Raw genomic sequence first — 21,436 nt, 5'->3', positions numbered from 1 at the left:
AGAGATGTTTAATCAGTTTATCATGATAATAACATCCGTGTGTCGCCCCCGCCATTCATTTACTGTCACGCGGTCATCTGCAACCCGGCTAACTCTGATAACTTCTGGCCCTGAAAGAAACACATATGGAGAAGATAATGAGACTTCCAAGTGACATAGGACCCTGAAGACTGCTATTCTTCCTGGAAATACAGAGGAACAGCGTACTGCAGAGCTATAACAAAGGATGAAAGTATTTAATAAGCAGACAGGCCAGAGCAGTAATGGCTCAAAAATAACCGTCATGTGAATAATCCCCATTAACTGACACTGAATGCAACACTACCAAGAAAAAAATAAAATAAAAATAAAGGTAGTAATCTACTTTTGCCATGGAACGAAATGTTCAATATTAAATCCTTTCATGAATATATTCAATCTCCCGTATATTTAACCCCTGGCATGCTCAGCAGGAGATAAAAACCATGGATCAGTCCTGGAAGCGTGTAGAGCAAGGCCACCGTCAAATGCTGCTAATAGAAGACTAAAAGGTGGTGAATGTGTAATGTAACGGCAGGGGCGCTTATTTCAAGGCTGGCTCACAATGATTCCTATTAGCAGCGCATGGGCTCTTGTCTGCAGACTGTACAATAACATGACCTGGTTTAAGCTGTCCATTCTAATTGGGGAGAGACATGCTTGAATGTACAATACGGCTTAGAAGAAATAATAGACCGACTTGTTTGACCTTCTAAGACAGATAGATGACAAGGATGTGAGGAAAAGTATATGGAGGGGATTCATTAATACTGGCACCCCACAGCGCCTAATCGAGAAGGTGCTGGTGAATAAGTACAGGCGAAAAACCACTGCCAAATCAGTCCCAAGAAGTAGTAGAAAATACTTTAGAAATTAGAAAATCTGGATAAATGAAATGTTGAAAAAATATGGTAGGGCTTCCAATACTCTACCGTTAGAAAAGGTGGCACAGCGACTTCATATGGCACTTGGCCCCAAACTCTATATTTCTCAATGAATTTAGTCATCATTTGGAGCTTCCATGGCACGTTCCATGATATTAGATAAGAAAATTGCACAGCACAATGGACACTAGAATGATATTATGTTATGAAATAAAAAAAAATGGGGATAAAAAAAAACGAGTGGATTAAAATGATCAGTTACCTAAATATACTGGAAAAAGTTTCACCAATTTTTGGTTAAGGGCACTACCACTCATCTATGAGCTGTGGCTGGTAATGCAAGTCTCTCCCATAGAAAACACAAGCCTGTTCAGTCCTCTGCATGTGGCCTAGTAAAGATTATTTCACTGGTAGAATCATGTGCTGGGCTATTACACCTTTACATTATTGGAGATTCATTTTATTCTTATTCTCTTAGTGAATGAATAGTGAACAAAAATCAAGGTTCTTAACTAGCTGATGACCACCCATTGACCATACAGTGGGCAATGAACTAACCAGTATGGCCCTGTAGCATTAACTGCATGAGGCTGCTCAACGTGCGTGTATACAGTTATGGAAGACACATGATCCCTCCTGTAACTGGGGGTCACTGAAGCCGCCCCCCCCCCAGATGTGAGGGAAATTAAAGAGGAAGAATGTTAGGGTCAGTTCACACGTGAAAACCGCCTAGCTTATTTGTGCGAGGTAAAAAACCTTGGGGAGTTTTTTTGACGCTGTTTTTTGCATTCCACGCGGTTTTTGACGAGGTTTTTGACGCGGTTTTCGCTAGCGGTTTTCGCTAGGGTTTTTTTTCCTATATGTGCTATAGAAACTGCAGGCGAAAACCGCGCGTTTTTTTGCAAAAAAACGCGCGGTTTTGTGTGCAAAAAACCGCGCGGTTTTTTACCGCGCGGTTTTCGCCTCCCATTCACTTCTATGCAATTCTTCAGGCGTTTTCCGCCTGAAGAAAGGTCATGTCGCTTCTTCAGGCGGAAAACGCTAGGAGATAAAAAAAAGCTAGTGGTCTACATAGAACAATGGGCAATGAACTAACCAGTATGGCCCTGTAGCATTAACTGCATGAGGCTGCTCAACGTGCGTGTATACAGTTATGGAAGACACATGATCCCTCCTGTAACTGGGGGTCACTGAAGCCGCCCCCCCCCAGATGTGAGGGAAATTAAAGAGGAAGAATGTTAGGGTCAGTTCACACGTGAAAACCGCCTAGCTTATTTGTGCGAGGTAAAAAACCTTGGGGAGTTTTTTTGACGCTGTTTTTTGCATTCCACGCGGTTTTTGACGAGGTTTTTGACGCGGTTTTCGCTAGCGGTTTTCGCTAGGGTTTTTTTTCCTATATGTGCTATAGAAACTGCAGGCGAAAACCGCGCGTTTTTTTGCAAAAAAACGCGCGGTTTTGTGTGCAAAAAACCGCGCGGTTTTTTACCGCGCGGTTTTCGCCTCCCATTCACTTCTATGCAATTCTTCAGGCGTTTTCCGCCTGAAGAAAGGTCATGTCGCTTCTTCAGGCGGAAAACGCTAGGAGATAAAAAAAAGCTAGTGGTCTACATAGACCACCATGTTAAAGGAGAGGTTTTTGAAGCAAATTCCGCTGTCAAAAACCTCCCCTTTGCCCACGTGTGAACTAGCCCTTAGATTTATTTATTCATTGTGTCTTCCATAAGATCCTAGGTTCTATTTAGTTTCCAATCATATCTATTCAGTGGGAAGACACAGCAGAATATAGCACTCTGATGTTTCTTCTCACCCACCAAAGATAGCAGGTAGTGCTGCAGAATATGCTGGCACTATATAAAGTGAAATAATACATAAAGGCAGAAGACCCAAAAGATCATAATGTCAGTTGTATTGAAGGTGACCATACCAGTGACTACATTTGTGAGTCAGTCAGTCAATTCTGGTCCTCAGTTAGATCATGTGACCAGCATCTTATAAGTGAAGAAATCAGTTTCTCTACTTATTCCTTTGAGAGCCTCAATGTAGGTCTTACAAGGATTACTAGAGAACCTGACTTCTTCACATGAGATTTAGTTAGTGTTGGTCACATGACATGGCTGAAGACCAGAGGAGAATGCATAGCGCATAAATACCGCTAAGGGCGGGTTCACAGCAGCGCCCGATCTCTGTTTTCAAGTTTCCGTCCTCTGCCGACAGAAACCTGGCAGACAGTGTCCGGCTGTAAGCGTTTTGTGCTCTCCGCGGTGAAACTGTCTTCTTTTTTTTTTAACCGGACACAAAGTCCTGCAAGTCCGACTTTGTGTCCGGTTTAAAAAAAAAAAAAAACGGTTTCACCGCGGAGAGCACAAAACGCTCACAGGCGCTCATGGCCGGACACTTTCCAAACCCATTCAGATGAATAGTTTTGAAAAGTGACTGCAGGTTTCCGTCTACTGTCCAGTTTCTCAGGCAGGAAACGGAAACCTGCAAAACAGACATTAGGCGCTGGTGTGAACCCGCCCTTAAGCTAATATTACCGTCACAATAATTTCCATGAACTATCATTCTAACCAGTCAAAAGACAACATTTATGGTGGGAGTTCCACATAGAATGAAACCTATATAACATGGATTGCAGCATTATACACATTAAATACACAAGACCATGCATTGTGTTATACTATGAAGACCATTATGAAACCCCAGGCAAGATGGCCACTATGGCCCAAGATTTTAAGAATAAGACTATGGAAGGCAGCAATGTAGAAAGGGAAACCATGATGCTCTTTATTTTAGCTTCCTTGGGAATCAGTTTTGAACATAATTTGTTTTAGCTTTATTTAGAAGATGACAATAAAAAATAAGTTATCTCCAGTTGAAAAATTACAAAGAAATAAAAAAAAAAAAAAAAAAAAAAAAAGTGGTTAAATTTCTTCATTTCCAAGTTAAATTATGTTCCAGGATCTGTTTATATACACCCATAATGTACAAAACAAGTTCAATTAAAAAGGGGATCATGTAGTGCAGAGAAACTGTATCTGAAGTCTGTAATTTCTTTCAAACCAAGGAGAGTTTCCATAACATGTCCCAAGGGTCTGGAGCAAGACTTTGATGTCACTTCACACCACGATACCTCTTCTTCACGTCCTTCGTGTCTTTTGTCTTTTTTGAAGTCTTTTTGCATCCTCTGGGTTGGCAGTGTCAGTTCCTGTCTGTCCAAGAGCACGAACTCCTTGCAGACGGCTTGTCAACTGCAGCAACAGGGGAATCAGCTGGCAAAGGGGAGACAAAGGAATCATGACTTGGTAAGACAGGTGACTACGGAAATAGGATTTTTTTTTTTTTCTTTTCAGTGAGCACAGGCCTCCGGTATACACCAATGTACAAACATTATGCAGAGCTCCAAACTATTATCTGTACATTCCTGCTAAATGTAACGGGTATATAGCATGCAATGTAAATGATGGTGAAGTGCCAACGCTACTGACTGATGGTTCTCCTTTACTGACATATAGGGTAAATACACAACTGCACCAAGCGGTATTATCAAAGAAAAGCTTCAATGGGTTTTTCCAGGTGTCACAGACGACAAAATATGACAAAGTTTACACTATGTTAAAGTGGCCTATGGTTTTAGGAGATTATTAGGCTATTAAAATTTAGATGAAACAGCAGTTCTTAAAAAATAAAAATACTGAAAAAAAAAATGATAGTGGTTGTCAGGAGGGATACTTGTATTAGAAAATTGTCAGGAAAAAAGTAAGAAACAAAGGAACTTAAAGGGCAACTAAACTTTTGACAACTTTTGATTTCTATCAGTATTTGTATTACTTTTGTAATATACTTTGTTAACAAATTTTGGCTTCTTTCTGTGAAATCCTGAAATTTTTCACTCTTTTCCTGGCTTCTGTATCGATAGCCATTTCTGCCTCTCACTGAATGTTACTGTGTACGGGAATACGGGTAGTGAAAATGAGGGTGGGAAGAGTCATTTCAAACCGTTATATCTCAGACATTATAAAAAATACAAACTTGCTTTTTGAGTCATATAAAAGAGGAGATTCTCTTCTTTCAGATGACTCTGAGGCTGCAGTGCTATACATATTATTTACACATTCTTTGCACATTTTTGGGAGCATGTGGCCCTTCCGATTTTTTAAAGGGTAGGTAGTAAACACAGGAAATATTAACGTACGGTATGTCATTTGTGAATGAACTTGAACGTGAGGTGAGAGGCCCAATGTAATGTAGAAGGGCGCCCCCAGTGGATAGACATCAAAAGGATTTTCAAAGTCCCTTTAAGAGCCTCCCACAGATCTAAATGGCCATTCACTTTTTTTTTTTTTTTCACTTTTTTCTTTGCACATTTTTTAAAGCATCCGTTTAATGGATGCAAAAATTAGATGCTAAGAAACAGATAGAGATGGATAGATGTCAGGTTTTTCATGTTTTACGGTCAAACACAAAGGTGTGCTACACTACCAGAGCCCCCACTGATCAGCAGTTTCAAGGGGTCACCGTGTTCACCTGAGCACTGCAGCTTTTTCACAGTTTATATTGCATGCCATTTTTTTCAAAATGGCCGTGCAACATAGTTAAAGCCTACATATATCACACAGTCGCCATGAAAGAAACTGCGTGCAATGTAATGTGAAGTATATGTATATACTTATACCATGTATAAGTGCCATGGACTGTTCCAATAGCTGATCAGTTGTAGTCTCGGTTGTATGACCCCCCACTGATCTTTTAACAATTACCAAACTGGACAATTCCTTTAATACGGACTATGAAAACATATCAACCACCTGTTTACACCTGATTCTAAAATCCTTTTTATAGAACTACTAAATGGATGCTAAAAGCATAATGTGTATGGCCCTTAAATGTAACCAAAGGCTGCCATATGTTGCATGTGTCATGAATCCTACAACAGGAGAAGCAGATTATTGCACTTTTTTGGCCCCAGCTTGCGTAGAGCACATCCTAAACATAATCTTCTCGTCAGTTTTACCAATAAGGCAGAAAAATGCATTTACATCTGATTAATATGAGCCCGGCTGGAATCGGAGACTACTGTGATTCTAATTGACCGGCCTAATATGTGTAAGCAAATTACAGCGTGACCCATACTTAGACGCTGGCATTTTCTTCTGTGAGATTCCTAATTATACCCCGGGTTTACCTAATGCACTTGGCTGTAGAAATGTTTAAGTACGGGAAATGGAAGGGAAAATGTCCAACACAACCTGCTACAATATAACAGGAACAGGCACATGAAGCGCTCAGCCTTGGATCTCCTCTGTGCAATTAATGACACAGTCTGACCTATTCTCCAGCCAAAAACTATTTACACATGTCAAGTTAACAAAGTGTGACGGATGGGTCCACACATCTCACCAGCATCGTATGGAATGAGAAACCACAAACACACACTGGTCATCACTCAGGCTCTTAAGCCATTACTATCAATACACTAAAGGTCATCCTCATAATGAGACGCGTCAGCCATGGTGTACTTAAAGTAGCAGAATAGTCCGTAGGAAGGTGTCGGATAGTTACTACAAACAAGACAAGCTAGCCAAACTTTATGACTCCATGTTTTCTTCCTCCCCCCCCCCCCCATCAGTATGTCTTTGTAGTGTGGAGGGGTGGAAACCCGCGCAAATACAGAGAGAATATACAGATGTTGTCTTGCAGATGTTGTCCTTGTCAGGATTTGAACCCAGGACCCCAGTACTGCAAGGCTGTAGTGCTAACCACTGAGCCACCGTGAAGCCTGGTGACGCCATATTTTCATAGCTTGGGCTATTGGGTCTGTTTTTGCTAAAGTGAACAAGTCAGTGAAAAAATATAGATCCTGCATGGACCTGTTACAGGGAACCTGTCAGGTCGATTTGGGACACCAAATTACCCACAAGTTCTTAAAGACCGCAGTGTTCCCTATAATTACACCAGTGCTTATGGGCTCCCAGAGGCAACTCTGGGTACTCCGATTTCCCATGCTCCAAAGACATTCTGATAGGGAACTTAGATTGTAAGTCCTACTTGGGACAGTGTTGATAATATCTCTGTAAAAGCAATGTGGAATATGATGACACGCATATTATATATAAAATATTAATAATTAAAAAAAAAAAAAAAGCTGAGACTGTACTTGGTTGTATGAAGAGCTTGTTAGAAGGACAGCCCACTGCTAAATCGAAACACTGTAATACCACATGTCTCCTGTGGTGGTGCTATAGGGAAACTGAACACTTGCTGGTGGATTTCCCCACAGATTATTGCTGATATTCAGGGCTTAGCTTTGCAACACCCTATGATTAGTTTACCTTGCAATATATCCTCAAAGCCATGCAGATTAGTTCTGCAACTTGTAAATGAAATTTTGTGGAACACCACTCACAAGTACTTTACCCTTATTAATATTAGGGGTTATCACAAGAGTTTCTTTTGTTTTTTAATTCACTTGTTCCAGGGAGGGATTTAAGATGCTGAACTTAGAGGTTTAGGGCTGGTTGGGTCATGTGCTTGATCAAAACTAGTATCCTGGTTCGCTATGCCTCCCCTCCAGTTCTCATCACTACTTACCTGCACTATGGGGCTGGTTTTACTATAGTCAGGCAGCCCCCATAGCTTAGAAAACAACCTGTAAATAAGGGTGAGGAGGCAGCATGACGTGGTGCTGAAAAAGTTAATAGTCTTACACATTCAGCCTGCATTGTTTTAGGGAGTAGGGGCACCACAACTGAAAAGTGCCACGTGTTTGCCTACAAATAGATTCAACGCTAGATATTTGTGGAGAAGCATTATCCATACATTAGTAGGGATTTTACAATAAGGTTTTGCTAAAGCTGTTCTAATCCTTCCAAGCTCAGTTGTTACCATTGTGTACAGAGAGGATGCATTAGGACATGTTAGATCCCATAAAAGGCTTCAATATTTCTCACCAAAATAATAAATGTAATATGGTTCCTGTTCTGATGCCTATATCGTGACCTGAAAACAAGCTTCCAGCCCTCTAAACACTTTCACCCTGTGCATGGTGTGGGTTTGACTATACTATTCATATAGCCATTGCTATAAAGTGCATTAGTTAGCGTTACCTTATCATACTTGTAGCCAGCCAACAGCAGAAGTAAGGTCAGAGGGAGCGCCAAGTAGGAGCCCTGAACAACATCCTGCTCAGGTAATCTTCTCTGCAATTCAAGCAAATTGAAGCTGATTATTAATAATGTACATACTAAAGGAAGGGGGGGGGCAGATCCCACATGTCAATCATACACATATTTGCATTTCTACCAGAGATAAACAATACATTAAGAGGTTCTGTAGCGTCTCATATTAAACCTCACAGATCCTCACATGCAGACCCTTTGTAAATCTTTTCACAACAAAGTTTAGCCATTTGTGCTGCAGATGCGTTGCTTCCTGATTCAGCATCTGGAAGATGTTAGTGCCTGCCATATTACTATGGGTACAATGGAACTGTAGTCCAATTATGGTCACCAATTCTAGAAGCCTGCTAGTCAACATTACATTTGCCAGCCCTTCCTTGTTAGGGGATCACAGGAATCACAGGAACATACTATCTATTGGAACTGCTTGTGTGAATCAATGCTGATGCTGCTGTGATCACAGGATTTCAGAGGCCTCCAAAAGTAAACTGGAGATTTTTAAGATATTCTACTCACCAATTAGGAAGGCCTACAACCCCCAATAACACTATCACCTCATTGCCATCTAAACAGCCTTCCCCTCTCCTTCTATCTCTATGCCCCTTCTCTCGTAGATTGTAAGCCCTCGCGGGCAGGGCCCTCTACCCCACCGTGCTAGTCAGTCATTGTTAGTATTATATCTACCTGTATATTCTGTGTATTGTATGTAACCCCCAAATGTAAAGCACCATGGAATTAATGGTGCTATATAAATAAATAAATAATAATAATAATAATAATAATAATAATAATTTCTACTTCGATTTTAGCTGAATCTTTCTCTCTCTTAACTGTGTGGAAGTAAATATTGCAGTAATTCAAATTTCCTCCTTTTCTACCATATTGAATTGAATGGTGTATGTGAATGGTAAATGAAAGAAACTAATAATAGGAAAAAACTTTCATTCTAGATTAGAAAGTGAATACAATGAGGTGTATATCCCAAGAGAAAATACTAAATACTGACACATTTAGAATATAATCACATCCTAATAAAGTTGCACCATCCTTTCACATTGCAACTCTTAAATATATCAGTATCAGATTCTACTATAAAAAAAAAAAAAAAAAAAGTACTCTAAAATAAAAAATATAGCCTTACCGTAGGATTGAAGGTGAAAGTGAGGTGTTTACTGTATCCATGTGTGCCGAATGAAATCTGTGGCAGGGTGTAGTCATACTGAGATTTAGGGAGAGTGGAATCCAACTGTACAACATAGGTCTGAAAAAAAGAAAAAAAAGCAACGCAATTAAATATACACATACAATTCAAAAAAAAAGGAGCAAGTTATTGTGTCCATGAAGGATAATATAATGTTACTGACACACGCCGGAACATCTGTAAGTTGGTTTAAATACAAAGGATGGAAGAGTTAAAGTGGCAGTAGGGTGCGGAAGATCATGAAATGTATGTATAACTTCATATACAGAAGTTTAATGTGTCAGGCTGTCCCCTTAATAAGCAACCATATAATAAGTACATTTTAAGAAGTAACCTACCTCTCCATCTCTGAGTAGGGGAGGAAAATGGAAAAAGAGGGACTGTCCCAGGGACACTGACTGTATTGGGTTGTCCAAATTCTCACTTTTATACAGCTTTACCTAGATTTAAAGAAACAAAAATTAGTGAATCCTACACCACAGTTTTACATTATATCTCAATGCCTCTTCCATATTTGAACTATACGTACATCAATCAGCCACAACATTAAAACCACCTACTTAGTACTGTGTACAGACGATCATCTGACCAGTCAAGACATGGACTCCACAAAATCTATGAAGAGGTCTTATACAGCATCTGGTGCCAAGATAGTAATAGCATATCCTTTAAATCCCCACTCTAAAGATGGATATTATCCATTAGCCATGGGCACACTAATGTAAATTGAATAGTGCAGACATTCACAAATCGATCTATCCATCTATATACCGTACATATACACACACACACACACACGTTCATTTGCATAGACCTACACATAGAATAACATAACAACTAGGGACCTCCAGATGGTGCGAGATTCAGCAGCTCAGTAGGATGGGTTTGGCACCATTCACTTTACATTAGTATGTAAACAGGGGGAGAGGAAAATAGCCATCACCAGGGTGGGGGTTTACGTCCTGTAAAGAGCGAGATACTGTCACCATGGATTGGACTTTATTTATTTTTTTTAAATTTTGCTTGACAGATTATGATCTGGTGAACGTAGAGGCCAAGTCAACAACTTGAAGAGGCCACTGTCAGAATAACATTGGCATGAAGGGGTGTACTTGATCAGCAATGATTTCCCATCCCATATAGTTGCCATCCCATCCCCCGGTAAGTGACACAACATCCAACCATTCACATGATGGAGGTGGACAGAGATCAGCATGGCCCCTATGACTGGTGCGCAGTCACACAGCAAGCTGTGATGTACTGTGTGCTCCGACACCTTTCTATATTAGCCAGAGTGTGCTCGGTCTACATAAATTCTTACTGAAAGCAAATTCTCATAAATCAAACAAATTCTTCACTACAGTCCACTCCGAGCTAGACCCAAGTCTGCGTAGATGTAAATCTATATGGCTTAGAATTGGATAGAAGAGAAAACTACAAATGACAGTGGCTGCAAAATAAAAAGCTCTTACTGTGACACAAATGCAGGGGCAGGCGATGTAAAGACTTCATGGGATGATATTAGCAAAAATATGGAAGGAAATGAAGTAGCGGCTGATAGAACGGAGAGCAGATAATGACCACCTATGAAAAGTGAAGCCGAGGAAATCCAGCAAAACATCCTACGATGTGCAGGTCATCTCGGTGCACAGCGGCTGCTATTTCCTCACCTAATATTATGTTGATGCTTCTAGGAATGCACTTAAAATAATGACGGAGAGTTTTTAGGGATTTTGTTAACCACTTCATGATCAGGCCATTTTCTCTGGTTCATCCTCAGGCACATTTTGGTGACATGTAATTTTGAAGGCTATAATCTTTTTTTTCATTTGAGTTATTCATATAATTATACATAGAGATGCGGTAGTAGTGCTTTATTTATTTTATTTCCTCTAAATCTGGAACATTTTTGGACTGTCCAAGTTTACACTGTCTATTAGTAAATCTGGGCCATTGTGTACACTACACTGTATTAAAGAGTAGGAGCTCCCCCTGGTGGTCCCATCATTTACTTAGAATTATCTAGATCTATACAAACCATTATGACAGTAGCAAATAGGAATAGTGTCTAGTAGAAAGGAGGGGTTCAGGAAAGTTCAGTGCACAGGGCCGATACATATACTAATAAGAGGATAACTCCATGTATAGTCTAAAAGTCAGTGACTTACCAACAAAGTAGAGAGGTAGTCAGGAGAAGTTATTACATTTCCACTCAGATCAAATTGGTTGATTTGACGGAAAGCAATAATGTTCACATCTTCTATATCGCTATCACCAACCTTTTAAAGGGAAAAAAAACAAAAAAATACTGTCACTGGACGCAAATACAGAAGACCCAAAGCAAAGAAATCACACAACAGATAAAACAAATATCTGGACACATTTTAAAATTCTTAAATGGATAACACTTCTTTCTGATCCAGAGCTCTGAATGCCTGCAGTGAACGCTTTATTGTATGTCACAATCATGGCAGACCCAAGCGCCCAATAGACTCGTACACTGTCCCCAGACCCAGGAACACAGACCCCAGAGAATAACAAGTAAAGGCCAAGGGGAGGTGAGAAAACCTAAAAAATGTTTTACTCAACTCTCCTGAGCTCCGGCACCTCTTCTGCACTTCTAATTGATATCAGAAACCATGTGACCAATGAGGCCCAATCACATGCCTTAGCAGTTTTTGATGTTAGTCAGATGCACTGAAGATAACAAGAGAATCACACCGGAGGCAGCAGAGGTGAGTAACACTATTTTTATTATGTTTGATCACCTCCCCTGTCCTTCCGCTTATTATACTATGGGGCCAGAATAGATCCCCAGAGCAGGGGTCAGCAACTTCCAGCACTCCAGCGGCTGTGAAACTACAACTCCCAACATACTCTATTTACTTCCATGGGAGTTCCAAGAACACCAGAGCAGGTATGCATGCTGGGAGTTGTAGTTTGACAACAGCTGGAGTACCAAAGGTTGCCTACCCCTGCCCCAGATTATGAGTAATTTTGTTCTGCCATGTTTGTTCAATACGATACCACCAGGCGAACGTCGCGACCCAACACATACTTACATTGTACAATGGATATGGTTTAAAAGGTGCATGGTCTAAATCAGAGGTTCTCAAACTTATTTTGTCTACCGCCCACTTCGAGAATTATTTTCTAGCCCCCCCCAAATTGTTTTACTTTACTACATCTTAAGAATCACAATCGCAGTCATTATGTTAATAATTAAATTATGTGTGTCATGTGAAAATAAGACTTTCTGATGAGGGTAATGATAAGGAAGTCCTTAAGTCAGACTAATAGGTATATTGGGTGGATTCCAAATTACGTCGCACTCCGGAGCGTCAGTGATGCAATGACACAGAAACAAGTTGAATCTGAGCAAAAGCATACTTTATTGAACAAATCATCTCTTCTTATACCCACAGAAGTGGGCGTACATCTGAATAAGCAATTTTAATATCCAATGACAATTCTGGAAATAGGTAAATTCCCATCACACCACATGAAATAATTTAGCTGAAATCATCATGTTACAAGGCAAAGTCCCAATGACTTGCTGCAGGTAATTTTATCTGAACTGTATTAATAGAAGTTTATGACTTTATTATGATCTGGTTTATTATAGGGTGCAGCAATATGTCTGCACATAGTCCACTTTATTATGGACGATGGGTCAAGCTGACCTAGCTTAAGTTATTGGAAAGCAAGTATAAAGTATATGTATAAATGTATATTCATTTCCCTATCATGGAAATGAATATTCTGACTACTGTTCCTACTGAATATGGTTGATCCGGCGTATATTAGTCACCCAACCGTGTGTTATATCAAGGTTTATTCAATGTTATATTTTTCCCATCTCCCAGCAGTATTTACTCCTAATCATATCTAATCACCCGCTTATCAATTTTATTCCAGTCACTTTATTACTCTGATTCAGCTAAATGGGTCCATGGGTCATGGAAAACTTTAGGAAACAACAAGTTAGAGATTTTAGTATTTCAAGAAGGAAACTTATATTTCTAGCTTAAAGGGACAGGGCAGATGAATATACCTTAACATATATGGATTTCATATTGATTTCCTTATCAGTAATGCAAAACACCATTTTGTAATATTAGGAAAACTTTTATTCATGTTATTAAAACAAACATTTCAATGTAATTTTCTTCCTGTTTGCTCGCGTCAATTAGCCCCGCCCCCAAATTAGCGTTTAGCTCCGCCCACCACATAGCGTGATCCTATGGGATGACTGAAGGGCCTGTGATGTCATCAAAAGGTCCTGTAGACTTGGATTTACCTTGTACGGAGTTTCCTAAAGGACCTGGCTCCTCTGCCCACTAGCAGCCTGCTCTATATAATAAAGCTTTATCCTAGTGAACAGAGAGACCAGGTCCTTTAGCCCAGTAGGATTTAGACTGCTTTATATAAGAAAGCAGCACTTATTCCACACACCCCCCTCTATCTCACAGCAGGGAGCTAGGTGATGTGTATGTGTGGTGCAGACACAGGCTGGCTCCGTACACTCAGCCCCCCACACACAGCAGGGAGCTACGTCATGTGGCTCCCTCAGCAATGAGCAGGGGGCCAGGTGCTAGTGTCCATTATGAAGTGAATAAAGTAAGATAGTGGACAAACAAAGCAGTTTTGCTGAAGCAGTGTATTTAGGAAAAGTCTTAAATCCACATTAACAAGCAGTATAGATAGAATCATTGTTATGATACCACCCCTTTAAATTAGCCATCGCCCCCTAAACCGCTTCAACGCCCCCCAATCTTCTCTGTGCCCTTTACTGTCCCCCTATAGGCCTCCAGCACCCACAAGGGGGCGTTATCGCCCACTTTGAGAAAGACTGGTCTAAATAGTCTCATTACGATAGCAATATGGAAGGAAAAGTACAAGTTTTTCTTTATTATTGTCTTTTACATTTTCTTTAGCCCTTGCTGGTTTTTAGTGTAAATCCTTTAGAGCAGAACTGGGATTTGCGACTACAGCTTATGCTAGGTTCACATTGGCGTCGTCAGTCCTTCAGAGGACCAGAAAAACAAGCAAGTGGACCGAAAAAGAAGTAGTTACATACGAAGCCAAGTGGACAACACTGACTAGAATAAAGTTAGAAGGGTGTCTTTGGTTTTGAAACCGGCAGATGAAAAATTTGTGCATATTTGACTTTTTCATCCACCAATTTTAGGCGGACATTGCGATGGTCTTGTAGGGAGACTCTGAAACAAATGCGAACGTAGCCTTAGGTAAAAGGGAGTCTGTGGTAGTCTTTTCAAACCCCTGCTCTCTGCCTCAGTTCTACAGCTGTGCCACCTCAGATTGACTGCTTTGTAGAAGTATATGGTTATCACATATGTACGAGGAAGTCAGAGCGTGAGGGGCCAGAGTACAATATGATCTTGGTGGTGGTGGGGGGAGGGGGTAGTACTCACCTGTATTGCCCGATACGAAGGCAGAGCACGTTCAATGTGATCATTTCCTTCAGCCTTCAACTGAACATGGTAGACACATCCAGGCTAAAAACAAAGGGAAAGAATTTTAAAAAATAAATATTCACAATTCACACTTGCATTTCTTGAAATGCTGCAAAGCCTTTAAAAAGGAGGCGGCTATATCTCCTCCATCAGGTTTCCATATCTCATCTATGTTATTACATTGCAGTATTTATATTAATCTATGGAACAGAATAACTGGTATATGTTCAATACATGGCAATTGTGCCCCCTACAGACTGAAAATAAATAAAACCGATACTAACCCTTAAACCTCGAAGCCTGAATTTGCCCTCCTCATCGGTGACTGTGTCTTCACCATAAATCGAGCAGTCGTTTTGGCCCATAGCTTCCACTGACACGCCTTGCTCAGGTTCACCATTGAGAGAGGAAACTATTCCATAACAACTGCAAAGTAATGGACAGAGGAACGTCACAACGCCAGTAAAAAATCTGTTGTCCAGAACCACCACCACTAGGGGGCAGAGACTAAGCAGAAATAGCTGTTTTCCTACAGGTTGCCACAAAAGCAAATGTATATTTATATTTAAAAAAAAATTGAAATAAAAAAAAAAAAAAAAACACGTTATGCCACCATGCTATTAAGTCAAAATTTTTAGAGATGCCCCTATTTCAGCATAAATCATCAAGTGAACACCTCTGCTTCATCAATGAACCATACATACATTGAAGCCAGCATATGACATTATCTTGTGGCTGCTCAGAATAGAGAGATGGCCATGCACACATGGGTGTCAAGGGAGTTACAAAAATAGCCAAAATTATCTGCTTGACTATTTTCATCACTATCACAGGCCTGAACGAAGAGACTTGCGCACGCACAACCATCTCTCCATTCAGAGAGGTCACTATACTGGTTTAGTTTTCAAGAAAGATGCAGATCCCAAAAGGTAGAATCTGTCGATATGTTATAAATGTGTCAAGATGGGGCAACTCCTTTCAGTACATCCCTGAAGACACTATGAAGGTACAGCCTGACTTTAAGCTATAAAAAGATTCACAAAATGTGAGCCCTCAGTATTACTAGTGACTCATTTAGAAAAGAAATCTCTATTTTTAATACAATTAGATAAAGCAATCAGCTGTCTGTATAATATGGAGACTCCACAGACATGCTGCCTTCAAGACTCATAAACCACACGTAAAACTACCGGGAATGATCCTGAGCCGCACCTGACGACACTTTAGTGTTTTCTACTCCATAAAGTTAAACTGCATAACAGGCTGCTTTATTTTATGGAAACACCAATAAATTTATAATTTAATCATATTTTCCCTTATCATTTACTGAGGTCACCACTTATTTTATCTTTATTTTAAAAGACCTTCCGTAAATTTTAGAATAAGTATCTCATTGTGTATGGTTCTCTGGTACGGAAAAAAAAAAACATTTCATCCACAAACCAGGATGAACGGTGTCTCTTCTAGCTGATGGACCTCTGTTATCTGGTTTGGACCCATAAGTTTCTCTTATTTTTTTTTTTCTTCTCTTTTAAATGTAGATTGTGAGCCCCACATAGAGCTCACAATGTACATTTTTCCCTATCAGTATGTCTTTGGAATATGGGATGGAAATCCATGCAAACACGGGGAGAACATACAAACTCCTTGCAGATGGTTTTTTGCCCTTGGCAGGATTTGAACACCAGGACTCCAGCGCTGCAAGGCTGCAGTGCTAACCACTGAGCCACCGTGTGGCCCCTCAAGTTTCTCTTATTTTTATCCACCTATGCCCTACAGCTCCATAGGGGGCATCGAGGTGTATCCTGGTAGATTGTCTGCACACGGTTCAATGACAGGATGCCAGATTTCAGAACAAACATTCTAGGTCCAGAGGCCTTAGGACGGGCCCTTACCTAGACTGTCACCCTTCGTTCTGGTAATATTACCCTATACAGAATTCATGTTCTTTTACTACCAATGATTCTCAGACCTGATCAACAACCCCATCTCTCACTAAACTGTCTTACAAAGTTTTACAAGAAGATTTTCACTACCTCGCATTATTTTCATGCCTGCACCAACAAATGAAAGTGCATTAGAGGAGAAGACGGGCAAGGTCAAGAGACGTTTTCATAGAACCAGTATTCATGTAAATAGTGGTATCCACTGCCATTTGTGAAAGCCAAGAAAAATTCAGCCATATATTAAAAGATCAATAAAAGTAAAAATTAAAAGGGGTTGTCCACACTCAAAAAAAAACTTTTGCACAAGTTCCCATGGGAAAGATACCTCTATTTCACATTTTGGCTCTGAGCTCTACTTTGGTGCCCTGTCACATGCATAAAGCAAGAATGTAATGTCTAACAATCACAAGGGTTGCTTTCTGGCAAACTCCCAGCCCCCTCTGATGGCCTGTATCAGAGGAGAGAACAGTAACACAAATATGAATATAAGATGGGGCGGCATTGCGGTGCAGGAGCAGAAACAAGGTGGCGTTTCCTGCATCTGACATCTCCATCCCCTTCATGTCCAATATATGGTAAGTGGGTAAGGCATTTAGGAATACAAATCGAGTGATCGGTAGAAGAGAAATACCGTCACAGGACACTCTGCCTTGCTTCTTTCAAGTGGCAAATCAGATCTTAATGCCAAAATGTGAAATAGACTCCTATGGGTAAAAGATGTGTTACCCATAGGAGCTGTCACAATTATTTTCTGAGAGCAGACAACCCCTTTAAGCTAATGTAATAAATGGATTATGACCAAAAAAAGAAAAGTGACAAGCTATATTAAAAAAAAAAAAAAAAAAAAAAAAAAAAAAACTTGTGAGAGTCAGGTGTCTCTGTTCACAGTAAAGTAAAGTACAGTGACCTGTATGCTGTCCTATATCCTGTGATTTTAATCTTCAGGTTCTGCCCTTCTTGTGCCTCGATCATCTGAGAAGACGGCTCAAAGCGAAATTCCTTCATCATGGGTTTAAAATAATACTGACCGGGGCTCTGAAAGGGGAATAAGAAATGTTAATATTCTCACGCACATAACCAAGTGATGTTATTACATCATAACGATATTATATGCCAAAGAGAATCTGTCAGAACAAAGCTCTAGATTTATTAAAGAGATGCTCCCATCTCTGAGCGGTAGCAGATTACTGTGTCACCACTATCATTTGAGGGTTCCAACCTCTGAGACCATCATTGGGAGAATATTGTGGCGTAATCTCCCGCACAGCGGATATACCAGCCATCCACTGCAGTCAGACCAATTTATGTAAATGGAACTATACAGGAAAAAAAACAGGGAAGTGTGGTTGCTCCATTCTCAGAAATGTGGTGGTCCAAGAGGCTGGAAGTCCAACAAGCAAAGAGATTGCATATTATAGTGATACGTAATCACTTTATTAGATAGGAATACTGTGTTAATAGAGTGTACACTATTATGACTCTGAGGCTCCCGTTTTGGCTCAGGGGATCTGGAAATTTGCACCTCATCAGCTGCAGATTGTAAGTGAATGGCCTCTTAGTAAGGTGTCAATTGCTAACTACATGAAGGGAGTTAACTGCGCCGCCCATATTTGTATGGCAACAAATTAATTTGGTAGATCACTTGTTTTATTGTACACAGCTTTTATATGAGGAGAAGGAAAAATGCAGAGACTTTAACCTCTTTTCCCTGTGATTGACCATACTTAGGTGACAAGTTAAGGGAGCGTTCACACTTGTGCCCAGTGTCCGCCCTGTTTCACTCTGCTGGGTTTCCATCCTCACCCCCGAGAAATTGGACAGGGGGACGGCTTCCCGATGGTCAGCTTTAAAACCCATTCATTTGAATGGTTTTTAAAAGCAAACCCAAAGAAAACCCAAGTCGGACAGCAGGACTTTGTGTCTGGCCAAAAAAAATTGTTTCCCCGCAAGGAATTTTAAAGCTGACTGCCGGGAAGCCGTCCCCTGTCCAGTTTCTCGGGGCTGAGGACGGAAATCCGGCAGAGTGACACAGGGCGGACACAAGTGTGAATGTCCCCTAAGGGGAGATAGTTAGTGGCTTGACCAATGTTGTAAGATGGACCTAAGGCTGAGCAATTATGACCCAAATCAAAATCATAGTTATTCAGGCATTTAACCTCAATAACAATTAACAGTGATTATTTAGGTCACACTCCTTTTACAATAAGAGTATGCGAAAGGAAAACTTTGCAACGTTCACCCTTTGATTTTGTTCAGATCAAACCAAAATGGTTATTTATAGTCCAGATTATCTTCAGACCTCAGAATATCCCTAGAGGAGGCCCAGGGGAGGTGATAAAACATTAAGAAAACAGAGTTTCTCATCGCTCCCGGGCAAAGGCACGACTTCCTGCCGTCTCTGCACACCTCTGAATGATGCGAGACATTGCTGAGGCCTTTGGGTCACATAGGTCATGCAGCTATGCATTAAGACACCATGTGATCAGCTGAGGCCCAATCTCAGGCCTCAGGGATCCTTGACATCAGAGTTTCTGAAGAAAGCAGGGAGTCGTGCCTTTTCCTAGCAGAAGTGAGTAACACTTGACTGTAGCATGATTTAGACAAATCTAAAAGAAAATAAAGTGAAAAAAAGGGAAGAATTATTTCCAACCTTGGTTCATATAACATTTATGGTGTAAGTATATAGGTTTAGTGTTTATACGCCAAACTGACAAAAACCAAAGTAAATTGCAATTGTGCCCATCATCTGGCTAGTATACCCCTAGAAATAGAGTATAGAATACAAATAGTATATATGGGGCCCTACGGGTGAATAACAGCACCATGTAGCAACTACTAGAGGCATCCCTGCATAAATAGGTTAAAACGGAGGCCATAAACCTCATGTGAACAGAGCCCAACAATCAGATAGAATGTAAAGAAACAAATACATAATACAGAAGTACTAGCGCAGATGGGAAGACAAGAGTTTTACTGCGTTTAGCTGGCATTCACATTACCAGGTTGGAGAAGGTTAACATGCCATTGTCCTGGGTGAGGAGATTGGAGCGGAACATTCCACCACTAAGAGACAAGAGCACCCCAGCCAAGGGCTGGTCATCTTCTGAGCGGATCTATAGAAAATCAAAGAAAGACATTTTATGTAGAAAACTTTTAGAAACAAAGCTTTATGTAAAATTTTTAAGGGCAAGGAAAACAAACTGGTGAAGTGACTTCTACCAATACCTCAAATGTGACTCCAGCAAGGGCAAAAGCATTGAAGTCTCCCACGGTTCCATCTACAGCAGTCAGCACAAAGCCTTCTTTCTGTGCAGAGATTGTGTACTCCAGGTCACTGTGTAAAGGTCCCACACTGTGCACAAAAACAGGCCATTCAATAGCCACACATAGGAATAAACAGACAACACAAAGCCACATAATTCATCAATAAGAGCGCACAAAACCGCAAGTACAATTTGATTCAATATTAAAAGGAAACTTCTAGGATTATAAAGGCTCATGCAGTTCTTGGATAAATGTTCATTTTAATCTTCACTGTTGTGTTTATGTTTTTTTCAAAAGGGCGGCTTAAATCCATCAAGAATAAATGTACATTGACTCCCTCAGGTGTCAAGAAGTTTATATAAAGCACTGGAATATACTACTGCCCAAGACCATGCAATTTAAAGGGGTCAGATCATGAATTAAACTTATTTCTGATCCATAGGAGAGTGGATTGCTGGGGGTTTTACTGCCAGGACCCCTCAAATCACAAAAACAAGACTGGAGTAGAGTCCACCTGTTTGACTGAAGTGGTGGTCACGCATTATGGCAGCTCTATTAGATACAAGATCAACCATTTATTCCATATGAAAAGGGAACCCAGGACTAAGCAGGAGGGGAAGGGGTCGCAACAAGACTATGCAGGAGGAGAAGGAGGCACCAAGTGACCAAATCCCTAACCGATCAGACACTTATCCTCTCTCCTCTTATCCTGTGGGGTGCTGGGGTGTCAACCCTCAACCATCTAATATTGACGGCCCTTAGGTCATCCTTGGGCCATGTCAACAATATTTTTAGCATGGTAACCGCCTTCAAAATTTTATTACAACCCATTTAAAAAGACCATCGATTTTAGTGAAGTTCCTCAAAATTATGAGAAATCCCATGAAAGAACCTGAAAGAGCCGCCATTTAGTCATTTCAAAGGCTCGTGGACATCCTGTTTGATCCACTATTTTGGCATCTCATTTGGCTGTAAGAACCATAATAAGGGTACTGGTCAGTGAGGGAAGAAGCTAGGGATAATCTGAAAGGTACAAAGGTAGGTGACAAAGGATTACTCAAACCTTCAGTAGTTTGATGAGCATCCCTTTGATGTACTGGGTAATGACCAAGGGTTTAAGCCTGATTCTAGTAGTAGTAACAACAGGCATTACGTATATACTTCATCTACATTTAGCATATGCAACACATATGCCAAACAAATCCATAGGGGTTTTTTGGGGGTTTTATTTTTTACTGTAATAAAAATTATAGTCCGTGTCATTCCATACATAAATATTCTTCAAAAAAAAAAAAAAAAAAAAAAAGTGTACCATGTAGTAAATGTGTTTTGTTTTTTAGTTTATTAAGTGGGGGAGTCATTGTTATAATGGAAGCTTATGTACTATATGCCCATGAAGTATTCCCTCTTCCCTCCTGTGTCTCCCTATTTCCTCACATATTGTAAGCCCTCAGTCCTACTGTTTGATATG

The 21,436-nt window shown here is 40.3% G+C and overlaps 1 protein-coding gene across 1 annotated transcript in view; it reads right to left on the bottom strand.

Moving 5' to 3' along the window:
* Nucleotides 1-3,668: 3,668 nt before the first annotated feature.
* Nucleotides 3,669-21,436, bottom strand: part of LOC142217076 (BOS complex subunit NOMO3-like) — a 43,125-nt gene continuing 25,357 nt past the window's right edge. The window contains exons 22-31 of the mRNA XM_075285267.1: nucleotides 19,927-20,053; nucleotides 19,701-19,814; nucleotides 17,609-17,736; nucleotides 15,040-15,181; nucleotides 14,714-14,797; nucleotides 11,447-11,557; nucleotides 9,617-9,718; nucleotides 9,219-9,338; nucleotides 8,006-8,098; nucleotides 3,669-4,171 (exon numbers count right to left, since the gene is read on the bottom strand). Coding sequence (XP_075141368.1) covers nucleotides 4,040-4,171; nucleotides 8,006-8,098; nucleotides 9,219-9,338; nucleotides 9,617-9,718; nucleotides 11,447-11,557; nucleotides 14,714-14,797; nucleotides 15,040-15,181; nucleotides 17,609-17,736; nucleotides 19,701-19,814; nucleotides 19,927-20,053 — 1,153 coding nt within the window. The 3' untranslated portion in view covers nucleotides 3,669-4,039. The remainder of the gene's footprint in view (nucleotides 4,172-8,005; nucleotides 8,099-9,218; nucleotides 9,339-9,616; nucleotides 9,719-11,446; nucleotides 11,558-14,713; nucleotides 14,798-15,039; nucleotides 15,182-17,608; nucleotides 17,737-19,700; nucleotides 19,815-19,926; nucleotides 20,054-21,436) is intronic.

Source organism: Leptodactylus fuscus, chromosome 8, assembly GCF_031893055.1.
Source record: "Leptodactylus fuscus isolate aLepFus1 chromosome 8, aLepFus1.hap2, whole genome shotgun sequence".
Lineage (NCBI taxonomy): Eukaryota > Metazoa > Chordata > Amphibia > Anura > Leptodactylidae > Leptodactylus > Leptodactylus fuscus.
This window is presented reverse-complemented; position numbering and strand designations above follow the sequence as displayed.